Here is a 12,525-nt window from a genome sequence, read left to right on the forward strand (position 1 = left end):
AAAAAGAAATGAGAATTAACATAACGGGCTTATTCCCGATAGCATCGATTAGAGGTATGAAAGCGTGCCCTGAAAACTCAGATTTAGTCACGACTCAGAGGGTCGGGGGGACGGGTCACACCTTGCCTGACCCGCGGTTGGAGGGTAGCTTAGCTGCACAAGAAGGACCAAATTCTAAGTAGCTCTCTGTTTAATGACCATGACCCATCACAGACAGCTTCTTTTCCTACCACTCACCCCAGAAACCAAACTTCCTACACTACTCCTGGAGGTACCTTAGCTTCAGCTCACTCATGCTCAAAGACTCCGGATACGGGCTCTCCCTAATTCCGAACTATTGCCGTAGTAGCGAGCGGCAGGCAAACCTCTCTTGACGTTGGCTGGCCGTGTGGTTAGGTAATCTTGAGCCATCGCTTCTACTCTCGCGTCTATAACATTAACGCGTCCACTATATGTATCCGATGGCGGAGGACGAGGAGCGAAAAGACTCGGGCATTTCCAAACTTGATTCCGCATGTATTCGGAGCATTGGCGGATTGCAGTGCGGAAACCACCTTGAGTCCATCCGTGATTCGTCCATTCAGCCGTTATTTTTTTTGGCAGCATTGATGTAAAGTACATTTGTACATCAAGCCTCTCCACCAAGGATCAACTACCCGATGAGGAGATGAGCTCCGACGATGCCGCTCTCGCGATCGTCAATCGAAGCATCTTCAGCAGAACCAGAATGTTCCTGGAAGCATGTACCTGGTCGTCTACACTGCACTAGTAGTGACAAGAGTCTGGCCTTTCCTCGCTTGCGCCCAAGCTCTCGCTCGAGGGCCAAGGGTCACTCTGCTCTGCCTCTCCTCTCCCTCGCTCGATCGGTGCTTCCTGCTCCGTCACCGTTACCTTGATGGTGTACACTACATTGCGGCAGTACCTGCATGAAAGGTGCATCGGCTCCAGGGCCGGAGAGATGACTTTGAAGAATCGAAAAGACAACACCAACCACCATACATACTTTGCTATGACACCATCCCAACTCTGTGAATTGTGATTAGCTTCACGAGTTTGTCCGATGCTTAGGGAGTCGATCTCAAGTAGGATTTTTTGCCTTCGACATAGAAAGAAAAGAAAGAAAGAAGAAAATCCGATAAATGACCCGAAAAAAAAAAAATTATTCCCGAAGAATGTTGGTTGTTCCGTCCCTGCTCGCCATCAGATAATATGGCTGACCAAGATAGGTAATCCGACTGTGTTCCTCGATTCCAGTCCGACTGTGTGGGTTCAGCTACCTGCTGAACTCCCCTCGCTGCCAGATCGCCAATATCTAAGACACCAAGCTTGGCATATGCTGTCTTTAATCTCTGCTACAATCATCAAGTACTCGGTACCATATACCATTGCCCAAATGCGCATTCAAACATTGAAATAACAACGACCACATGAACACTTCTTCGTAACGCAAAAGAACCATTCTTGCGGGGGGAGGGGGGGGGGAGGGGACCTCTCACCAGCCCCCAGCCCCCTGCATCCCATGAAACTGACCCTAACACCTCAGTGATGCCAATTAGCGCTACCTAACCCTAACCCTCAGCATCCGGGCGGCCCGGTACAGACAAAAGCAAGAACTCCGTCATTGGCTAAAAGGCTCCCCACACAGTTGAATTGGGATCGAACACAGTCGGAATATCTGAATCGGTCATGTCATAACTGCTGCGCGCAGATCTGATTAATCCAGCTCGGTACCTGTTTTTGCATCGATCGATGGGATGATCCAACCGACGATCTTCTTCTTCTTCTTCTTCTTCTTCTTTTTCCAAGTCCCTCATTACATACTCAACACCATGGAACTGAAGTCGAGCTCACAGAGATGGGGACAGAAAGGACGCCGGGGGGCATCTACACTACTACCATACATGTATCGTACTACCTTGCTTTCATCCTGCGTCGTGCCTCGTATCTTATAAATACCTTTCCGAAGCTCGGCCGGCATCGGTGCAGGTCCATGCTCGGTCATCACGACGCCTCCTCGGCTTCCTTGCCGGCAATTGTTGCTTGGGCTTTTACATTTCACACCATCAGATTCAGGCGGACATGTGAATACCGAACCCATAGTAGCCAGCCAAACACCAAACTGGCACTCTCAACTCAATTTAGTGTAGTGTAATAGCCATCTCGCCATCTTGCCAGCCACCGAACCACACCACACCACACCACACCACACCTCGTCAATCTCTCAATGACGGACTATGTCTAATTTGCCATGTGGGAAAACCCCCCCTGCTTGTCTCTCGGAATCCCTTTTCATTGGCAGTGGGCAATTGGGGTTGGGGTGAAGATTTTCCGGAAGATCTCGCCGAGGGCGATCTCACTTCCGTCGTCCGCTGCTTCTTGCTTCTTGCTGAGTGCTTGCTGCTGCTGCTCACCATGCTGCCCGTACCTAGTGTACCTAGTGTAGTGTACCTGCTGCCCCTTGCATTAGCACCATGGCTCAACCCGTATGTATGTACTTAGGTAGTGTATGGGGGGCTGAACCAGAACCAGAACCAGAACCAGACTCAACGGCGCACGCCGATTCGTTGAGTGAGGCCCGCCGCGCCCAGTTCCTGTTCCTGTTCCTGTTCCTGTTCCTGTTCCTGGCTGCTTTTGAACTACAACTACACAAGGACACTAAAACTTGCACGTGAAACTCTTTCCCCCCTCCAGGAGGTCCTCATTAACCTATGTCTTCTCCCCAAAACTGGACCTTACCTTGCTAGGTTATTACGTCTAGGTTTTAGGTTTTAGTGTAGGTAGGTGTTGATGGCGCGAGTTTTGTCAGCCTCACTCTGGCAACTCAAACTCACCTCAATTCAAGCTTTACAAGGTTCATTCGAACGACGTCTCTCTGTCTGAGTCGTCTTTTCAGCTGCAATGGGGATTGCTCTACACTTACCTATGACATAATTCCTTCTAGGTATCTGGTGTATCTAGTGTACATCTATCGACACTAGCTATCTGCCATGTGCTCATGCTTTCGGATCCTGACTTAGCTGGGACGGGGAGGGGACTGGAGGGGAAGGAAAGAGGCAGAGCCCGTGCGGATCATCCATTTGCTTACATGGTAGAGGTATGTAGTGTAGTGTAGGAGGATTTGGGTCGCAGGTATATTGCCTCTTCAAGATTGGCCGAGGTTTTTTTTTTTTTTTTTTTTTTTTTTTTTTTTTTTTTTTTTTTTTTTTTTTTTTTCGCGACTGTGACCTCGCGTTGTAACTTGCAGCTGTGAGAGTAGTTATTCTCTTGTCTGCTAGATTGGAATAGCCACAGTTAGTCAAGGTCAGCATATGTTAGCTTCTGTTCTTCCCAACGCGGTAGGTTGTGTGTTTCGAGACAAGAGAAACCACCTCTGTACTCCATTACGTGTACACTACTCAAGCACATACCTACCTATAATAGACCCCTAGATCAACAAAGGGCCCCGTACTGCAACCAATAATGGTGATATCGACGTAGTTGAAGGAAACCACATAGCAAGGGATCAATACCTCTCGGTTCTGAAGTAGATGGATAGGAGAACCGTCCAAGGGACAAACACCGAGTTATAGGTATTCGCAAACATCGAGTATACCAATTGCTGTAGCTTTGTCCCGCCAACAAAGCATTGAATAAACCAAGAAAAAGTAAAGCAAAAGGTGACTGCCGTCATACCAGCTCTCCTCAGTCGTGACATAACTGCCTGCTAGAAGCACGACCGAACCAGTCAAGGCCACCCCCCTAGAGGTAGATACCTCTACAGAAAGAGCCCGCGGGCGTAACACCAGGTCAACCTTCCAAATAACCTCACTTTCCCCTCCCCCCCCTCGTCATCCCTTCTCGTCGTCGTGGACCAGCGGCCGTTAGAAACTCAGAAAATCCGCCCCTCCCTCGTCATTGCGGACCAGCGGCCGTTAGAAACTCAGAAAATCCGCCCCTCCCTCGTCATTGCGGACCAGCGGCCGTTAGAAACTCCAGTCACAAAATCCGCCTCTTACTTCGCCTGATTCACCTCCCGCATATAACAACCCTCTGTACCCCATTTTCCCTCTCTCTTCTACCGATTCCCTTCTTCTTCTTCTTCTTCTTCTTCTTCTTCTTCTTCCCCCTCCCCCTTTTTTCTTCTTTTTTTTTGTTTTTACCTCGTATCTCCATCCCTTCCTCCCGGATCCTCTCCTTCTTCCGCCTCTTCACCTGAAAGTAAGCTTTTGGCGAAGGTCGACCCCGCTGTTAGGGGTCAATGGGGTTGGAGAGGTCGTACGTACCTCCAGGTAGTCTGTGTTATTCGAGTTGACTGCTGGTGACATGAGGTTTGGGGTTGGGAATGGCTTTCTGTTATTGTAGTTGGTGATGCTGCTGCTGCTGAGGCCTCGGAGGGCTCGGTCCATGTCATGATGGAATACGAGGCCATTTTAAGATGTGAGGACCTTACCGCAGTGGGAGAAACTCTATATGGTGAAGAAGAGGAAGAGCTGTTAAGATATGAGGAAGTGAGAATGGCTTTGGGATGGGTTCCTTTGCTCGGGGATGAATATTGTGGTGTTTTGTTCGGTAGTATACTGGACATCGTAGCGTCTCTCCTCAATCAATAAGTCATTGTGGTAGCTCCAATGGTAAGGTCACTCTTCTGAAGCTTCCACCGGATATATGTTTAGGTGCATGTACCTTTTGTGTTCACCATTTGTATTCAGATTCCAACCAAAGTGATAGCACCGTGTCATCACGAGGGAGAAACTGAGGATCACTCGAGGATTATAATATCCCTAGAGGATGACGAGGGGATTTCGATGCGTTATCTTCAAGGTGAGGAGTAATCATTATTGATCTCATTTTCCTATCTGTTTCGATAGTGTGACTTCTGTCAAGTGAATGTCCAATATTAATAACTTTGATCCAAAACGTATACAGCAATGAAAAGTTCGAGGTATACCACACTACCTACTACTTCTCACACGGACTAATAGCATACGCACTCCTCTTCCTCAACTTTGGCCCCATCTTCCAAAACACAAACGGCGCCGGAGCAAGAACAACCGCCACACATCCCAGGATCGTCATGGTCCATTTCACCCCAAAACCCGGCACCGTAAACAACGGTCTCGTCCCCAAAGCCATGCCACCAGCAATGATATACCTCAGCATCGTGATAGCAGAAAGAGCGCTTCCAGCATGCACTCCATAACTATCCACAATGTACCCGTAACTGCTGGTATAGAGGGCCATCAAGACCAGACCGAAAAGGAAGCACGCCCCCAGTACAGACCACATGGGTATCATCTCCACGTCCGTCCAGCCCAGCCAGAACAAAGCGGCTGGAAGCAGCGGGCCGGCCACAAAGCCGGGATACAACCGGAACTCGGGCTCGAGCGTGGCATTCGCATCCTGCGTACTACTTGCGAGACGCGCTTCGCGGCGGCGGGCCCAGAGATAGAGACCCGGTACTGCGAGCATGAAGGAGGTGGCACCGGCTGCAAGGGCGCCGAAACAAGCGCCGGTCTGGCCCTCGTCGAGGTCATGAGCTTGGCGGAAAATTTGGTCGAAGCCTGACAAGAAGGTGAAGAGGAGGGTGTAGAGCAGGATGAGATAGACCCCCAGGACTGTGATGACAGACTCAGTGTGAATGAACTTGAGCGGAAGCGAGAGGCGAGTTCTCAAGCGTTGGGCAAAGGATTTCTGTCGGAGGTTTTGAGCATGCGCGGACACATAACGCTGGTCATTGGTGAGGCGGCGGAGGTGTTCGGCTTTCCAGTCGAGAAGTTTGGGCAGATAAGTCTCGGGTAGGAAGAGAAAGGAGACCAAAAAAGCGGTGCCGGAGATGACGAGCGTTACCCATTCTGTCCAGTGCCAGCCTAGGTATGGGTCCGCGATGATAAATCCGCCTGCAATGGGTGCGATGACCGCAGCTGTTATCATGTTAGCCAAGTGAGTTACAGTTGGAGAGCGGACAAGGAGAGGCTTGCCTGCAACGTTTGCCCAAGCGATTACAGGAAAAGCAAATGTCCTCCCAACAAAACTGAACTGATCCTGTACACTCGAACCGTTGCTGCCCAGAGTTCCGCTCGCGAACAAGCCAACGAAGTACCGACATGCAACATGTCCACCAAATGTCGGCCTCAGGGCGGAGCCAAGGACGAAAAAGATGTAACAGAAAGTAGAGGTCAGGTAGACCGGGCTTCGACCAAAGGTTTCGGATAGCGGTCCGGCAAAGAGAGCACCGGAACCCATACCGAACAAGTACATGGCCGTGGAGAGCGCTTCGAGGGCCGAGTCCACACCGTATTCTTCGGCAATGTCGGCGTTGGCCATTGATTCGGCGCCGGCTGAGTATCCCTGGGCGAAGATGAGGATGAACAGGATGGCGATGTTCTTGCATCGGGCTGCGAGTGGCCAGTTTCTGGGGTCGATGGGATCATTATCGCCGATTGTCGAAACAATAATAAGTTCTTCTTTGTTGTTGCGCCGTTGAGTGTCTTCAGTATTCGTTTCTTCCTAGTCTCCGGGTGCTTCGACTTCATGTGCTCTGGGATTCAGGTACAAGCCTGGTAGACGGCCTGATTCGACTTCGGCCTCTACTTGTTTTGCGATACGTCGATATTGGACAACCGACCACATTGTCGGGAGAGGAATCCGAGTATGTCGCTAATGGATCGGTTGTATACGTGCAATTGATAATGGTAAGAATGGTTACTGTGTCCAAGCTGTCGTGAACCTGGGAGAATATTTGTGCTGTAGTTTGTTCAAAGACATGACGAGTTTTCTTTTCCGGCTCATGGATGACAAACTGACGCGAAGCAACCAGGAGGCAGGGCGTCATCGAAGTTTCCAGTTATCCTTGTGCTTCTCTCGTGGGGGAGGTAGTAGCCCATGACAAATCCTTCTGGTGTAGCACAAGTCAGGAACCTCTGTCATCATTGAGTTCGGAGATGGGAAAGAATGAACAAGGCCAAAGAAGGCGAAGTTGGAGTGGCATCGTGAATGCCAAGAACAGCAATTACTTACACATGAAAGACGTACATCACTGCGAAGTCTAAACACAGAGCTTACGCTTGCCAGCAAACAAGAATGATATCCCTTATATACTCATCACTCTGTCAACCCAAGCTTAACAATCAGGTCCTGTCTGGGCATCTCCAAAATGGCTGACAATATTCTTGAATCCGGTGCTCCGTCCTTGCCGTATGGCTTCTGCAACATATCCTTGATCTTATTGTACTTGTTGCTGAGCTCGGTCGATTCGGCCTCTGATATGTTGTCCTCCAGCCGATGGAGATCGCTGCGCTCCTCCTCGAGGACATGTGGTTGTAGGTCCACCCAGATGGCGTGCAGGGACGAATTGAAGCTTTCTTGGGCGGGATCGAAGCGTTGCATGTGTCGTAGCTTGGAGTTTATCTGTATTGTCAGAGATAGCAGTCAGAATCTCCAGTCAAGCAATTTGGACTTCTCTTTCGATAGACTTACACTCTCAAAATCATCAGACAGTCTTTGACGTCGTTGGTGGCCGTGACTTGCCAGATGCTGCTCCAACGCCGGAGTTAAGACGAGGTCTTCAACGCGCAGGTAGCGATCAAGTGCCCAGATGAACTTGTTTCTCAGCGAGTGACGATCCTCTGGTTCGGCACTGCTGATGGCGTGGTACGCCTCGGTGATGAGCGCATGGTCGGCTTTGACGGCGTCTGAGATTCTGGACATTTTTTCGTTTCTTCTTTCTTTCTTTTCTTTCTGAAGTGATGATTTGTCACTAGAGAAGGTTCAGTTTTCTTGGGAAATGGGTTCGGTAGTGGTAGTCACCCAATGTGTTGACGACCGAGTTGGAGATCATTGTGTTTGTCGACGGACGGAGCTTTGGTTATGACGTCACTCCATTGTAAGGTAAGATAGGGATCACTGCGTACTGAACCTCAACGGCAGTATGGGTCTGGGACTTCGAATTATACAGGTATGCTATCCGAATACCTCTACGTAGAAGCCAGACACGAAGCCTTTGTTACTTCAGTCTACAGCATCTCGTCAATCGAAGGCATTTGGACCTTGTACTGGATGATACACCTTTACAAGAATAAGACAAAGCGATAAGGTACCGTATGCCGATAAGCCACATTGAGGTCCCCGTCCGTTTTCCCCCACCCAAGTGTCTTCCTCGATGTCTTCATTCTCGTTTTCTTTTTCGCAGCAAATGTATGCTTCATCTGTCAACAGACCACCCCCAGAACACCTTTGCCTCCAATTGACTCCCACGATTCATCAATGGAATGGGAATCGATAGCATATGATTCTGTTAACCTCGGCCCCGCTTCGTGACGTCTCGTCTTGGCGCCCGCCATTGGAGATTCCCCCCTCGCGGAGTCCAAATCAATTGCCGAGCGCAATCGCATGCAACACCCAACACATCAAGATGGCCGCTCGTGTCTCAGAAATCGGGACGAATCGCCGGCCGTGTTAGCCGTTGATTCTTGGTTTACTTGTGCATTGTTTCTGCTTTCGGAGAGCTGCTGACACGCCTCCAACACACTATCCGTATCGTACTATTTCAATACCAACAAAAACGGCGACAATGGCTAGCCTTCCGCTGGCATCGCGACACACAGCGCCGGCACTTCTTGTTGCTCGCCAATGGGCTGTATCAATCTCTACCGCCACCAGACCTTCGTCAAGGCTCTCGCTGCGAATTAGGATACAAACAGGGCATGGCGTCCGGAGTCTGTCCTACTCAAAACATTGGCGCTCTCAATCTCTCCCGACAGTAACCCGTGGCGATTCCAAGTTGTATGCCAGCGCCGACGATGCTGTGGCGGATATCAGGAGCGCATCTGTTATCTTGAGTTCGGGCTTTGGCTTGTGTGGTGTGCCAGGTGAGTAGACGGCCATGTGTCAGTGCACTTCAGCTCCATGACTAGAAACACTAATTTAGGTTGTGGTCACAGAAACCCTCATCGAGGCAATTCGAAAAAGAGGCCCAGAATCTCTCCATTCCCTAACGGCAGTATCCAACAATGCCGGCGCCGAAGGTCGAGGGGGCTTGGCTCTCCTTATCGAGTCAGGCCAGATCGATCGCATGATCATGTCCCACCTAGGATCCAACAAGATTCTCGAAAAGAAGTATCTCACTGGCAAAATCGCCGTCGAGCTTTGCCCGCAGGGAACAATAGCCGAGAGGATACGAGCTGCTGGCAGTGGCATTCCGGCCTTCTTTACACCTACTGGCGGGCGTACGTTCATCCAACAAGGCGAGATTCCCGTTCGCCATGACGCCGACGGAAATGTGGTCGAGTACGGCAAGCCCAGAGAAACGAGGATCTTCAACGGTCGACCGTTCCTGATGGAAACCGCTCTACCGGGCGACGTAGCTATCCTGCGCGCATGGAAGGTTGATAAAGCTGGAAACTGCGTCTTCCGCTACACGGCCAAGGGCTTTGCGCCGTTGATGGCCAAGGCCGCAAAGGTGGCCATCGTCGAGGCGGAGAACATTGTTGAGATTGGTGAGATTGACCCCAACGACGTAGACCTTGCTGGAATTTTCATCGACCGCATTGTACCGGCTACGAAACCATCTCAGGTCGAGGTTCTCAAGACGCGGTCGCGAGACGATGGTGGTGATGGAAACCAGACGAAGGCAGCCAAGTCAGGGGGCTCGGATGCGCAAGAACGGAGGAACAGGATTGCTAGGCGTGCGGCGAAGGAGCTAAAACATGGATTTTATGTTAATCTCGGGGTCGGTATCCCAACTTTGGCTCCAGAGTTCTTGCCGCCTGGACATCAAGTTTGGATCCAGTCTGAGAATGGTATTCTGGGAATGGGTCCGTACCCCTTGCCCGACAAAGTTGATCCGTGAGTACTCATTCCCCCCTCATCAGATTATTATATAGCGTACTAACCGTCATTCCCAGCGATATCGTCAACGCCGGCAAAGAAAGCGTCACCCTCGTCCCAGGCGCCGCCACCTTTGACAGTTCCGAATCCTTCTCCATGATCCGAGGAGGCCACGTCGACGTTTCCATCCTCGGAGCGCTGCAGGTCAGCGCGGCTGGCGATCTAGCAAACTATATGATTCCCGGAAAGATGTTCAAGGGAATGGGCGGTGCTATGGACCTGGTGTCTAATCCGGACAACACCAAGATCGTGGTGGCTACCGAGCATGTTGCCAAGGATGGGTCGTCCAAAGTGGTGCAGAGCTGCAGCTTGCCGCTGACGGGTGCGAGGGTTGTCAGCACCATCATCACTGATCTGTGCGTTTTTGAGGTTGACCGGAAGAAGGGTACGCTCACCTTGGCGGAGATTGCGCCGGGGGTAGATGTTGAGGAAGTGAGGAGCAAGACGGATGCAGTGTTTTCAGTGGCAGATGACTTGAAGACGATGGAATAGAGCATTCAAAGCAGTCTATGCATAGACCCAGATATAGGTTCATTCAGCATGCAGAGCGCCATCTTCAAGTTCGCATGTTTTGTTTACCCTAAATGTTAAGGGTTTCCGCAAACACCAAACATACCATCTCGATATCGGGGATTGTAGTATAGTGGTCAGTACTTCTCGTTGTGGTTTCTCACAGCGATCCGAGAGGACCCAGGTTCGATTCCTGGCAATCCCACATTTTTGCCGCACTTCATGCCCTTGGGGAGGTAGAAGTAGACGTTAGATGCATCATCAACAACAACAACCATCTCCATCACGTCACCGATAATGTTGACTAGCGAGAGGAGCTTAGAATGGGACGATTTTGTCAAATTGATTTCCTGAGTCGATGTCAAATCATGATCATGATAGCACTTGAGAACCAGGCAGGCCTGAATAAACTCAACTGTCGGTCAATGTCAAACGATGCTCTAATCAAGCGTTTCCATCATTTCAAGAAAATAACCCATCGCAACAAAAGATATCTTCCGATTCTAGAAGGGGAGCTTTGTGGTGGTGTAGTTATCTGCAGGGATCATGTTTTGGTCTTTCAGGGGCATTGTAGATAACACCCACAACTTCGGCGCATTTTCTAGGTGCCGAAACGGGGGGGGGGGGGGGGTTGAAACTCCACTGCCTCGGTCACCTATCAACCTACATTTCCGATTTCCGGGGGTAACTATCCCCGTTTCAACACATCCAAACGAAGGAACAAACGATATAAACGCGGGGGGAAGTGCCAAGAAGTAGCCTTTCTACATCACCTCATCTGCCTTAATTCTCACATCACAAAAGTTGGAAAACCTACCTACCTACCTACCTTCCTTGTACCTACCTGCCTTACCTCAACTTCCACTTGCCGCCACGTCGACGTCCAGCTCTTCCGGGCATCGCGACTTGAAAGATACTATAATACTAAAACCGCCTGCCCGAGAAATAGTGACATTCGCAGCAAGAAGGAAGATGTCCAAGCTTTCCCCCTCTCTCAAGGGTCTCATCAACGCGCCCTTTGCGCGGCCAGGCCCGACTCCGGCGCCGCGCAACATTGAGGCCGTCTACACCAAGATCGCAGATGAGGCTCGCGAGAGGAAATATGGCGAGAAGCCATGGCTTGCGCTTTCTGTATGTTTTTTTCATTTCTTGTTCTTAAGACCATCCCTATACTCTTTTTTTTAATCATGAATTTACTGAAATCCAAAAAAAACAGGCAGCAGCAACTTTCACCCTCAACTCTCCCTCTTCCTTAGGACCCCTCCTCACACTCGCCTCCTCCCGATGGCCTTCTTCTTCCTCATCTTCCTCCTCCCCTTCCCCTTCCTCTTCTTCTTCCCCTTCCTCTTCAGCACTCCTTGAACCCGCCGAATTCATCCGCGAAATCGGCCTCAAATGCATCTCCTTCAACGGCATCCCCCGCACAATCAACACCCTCAACTTCTTCCGCGCCCACCTCTCCTCCGCCCACCCACAGCTTTCATCCCACCTATCCACCACCCCGACCCGCCAAACCACACCCTCAAACATTTCCGCCGTCCACGCCCGCGGTCGTCAGCTGTGGGAATCCATCTACACCCCCCTAGACGCCAAACTCGAAGCCAAGCTCGCCGAGGCCCACCCCGATTTACCTGTGCATATCCTCGGTAGCCATTACGGCCCTTTACTCAGTGATCCCCCCTCCGAAAAGAATGGGTTGGACAGTAAAGTGGGCAGGAGTCTGACGAGCGTGGTGGCCATTGCGTGTTTACGTGCGCAAACGGGCGTGGGGCCGCAGGTGTTGTCGCATGTGTTTGGACTTCGGAAGGCGGTCGAGCAGGGGGCGCATTTGCACGAGTTTGCTGCTGCTGGTCAGTCTGGTGGTGAGGGAAGTAAAAAAGGGGAAAAGGAAAGGAGAAGTGAGGAGGCGGAGGGGATTGAAAGATTGGCTAGTGATGAAGGGTGTGAGTGGATTTTGAGGAGCGTGGATGCGATTAGTGAGGCGATGGCGGCGGCGGCGGCGGCGGCGGCGCAGGATGGGAACATGAACGAGGGAGGGTTTGCTTCACCGATGAGGAAGAGGGAGAGTAAGCTGTGAGATATCCATGCTGACTTGATGTTATTTCGACTGATGATTTGATCTTGAACTTCCGTCCGGTATATAAACCCTTT

General features: G+C 50.7%; 4 protein-coding genes across 4 annotated transcripts; 3 read left to right on the top strand and 1 right to left on the bottom strand.

Moving 5' to 3' along the window:
• Positions 1–2,471: 2,471 nt before the first annotated feature.
• NEUTE1DRAFT_112290 (uncharacterized protein) lies at positions 2,472–3,527 on the top strand (the record flags this gene model as incomplete). The annotated part of the gene is made up of 5 exons (XM_009855285.1): positions 2,472–2,487; positions 2,766–2,773; positions 2,942–3,094; positions 3,276–3,335; positions 3,429–3,527. The coding sequence occupies 5 exons, from the start codon at positions 2,472–2,474 to the stop codon at positions 3,525–3,527; spliced, it is 336 nt and encodes a 111-aa protein (XP_009853587.1).
• Positions 3,528–4,938: 1,411 nt separating this feature from the next.
• NEUTE1DRAFT_86491 (uncharacterized protein) lies at positions 4,939–7,686 on the bottom strand (the record flags this gene model as incomplete). Its single annotated transcript, XM_009855286.1, has 5 exons — positions 4,939–5,900; positions 6,225–6,486; positions 6,997–7,024; positions 7,085–7,386; positions 7,456–7,686. The coding sequence occupies 5 exons, from the start codon at positions 7,684–7,686 to the stop codon at positions 4,939–4,941; spliced, it is 1,785 nt and encodes a 594-aa protein (XP_009853588.1).
• Positions 7,687–9,055: 1,369 nt separating this feature from the next.
• On the top strand, positions 9,056–10,356 carry NEUTE1DRAFT_86496 (uncharacterized protein; the record flags this gene model as incomplete). Its single annotated transcript, XM_009855287.1, has 2 exons — positions 9,056–9,822; positions 9,882–10,356. The coding sequence occupies 2 exons, from the start codon at positions 9,056–9,058 to the stop codon at positions 10,354–10,356; spliced, it is 1,242 nt and encodes a 413-aa protein (XP_009853589.1).
• An 818-nt stretch (positions 10,357–11,174) lies between these two features.
• On the top strand, positions 11,175–12,515 carry NEUTE1DRAFT_86498 (uncharacterized protein; the record flags this gene model as incomplete). The annotated part of the gene is made up of 2 exons (XM_009855288.1): positions 11,175–11,505; positions 11,591–12,515. 2 exons carry the CDS (start codon positions 11,347–11,349, stop codon positions 12,449–12,451), a joined length of 1,020 nt encoding a protein of 339 aa, XP_009853590.1.
• Positions 12,516–12,525: the final 10 nt, after the last annotated feature.

The sequence above is a fragment of the Neurospora tetrasperma genome (assembly GCF_000213175.1).
Source record: "Neurospora tetrasperma FGSC 2508 unplaced genomic scaffold NEUTE1scaffold_5, whole genome shotgun sequence".
NCBI classification, from domain to species: Eukaryota; Fungi; Ascomycota; class Sordariomycetes; order Sordariales; family Sordariaceae; genus Neurospora; species Neurospora tetrasperma.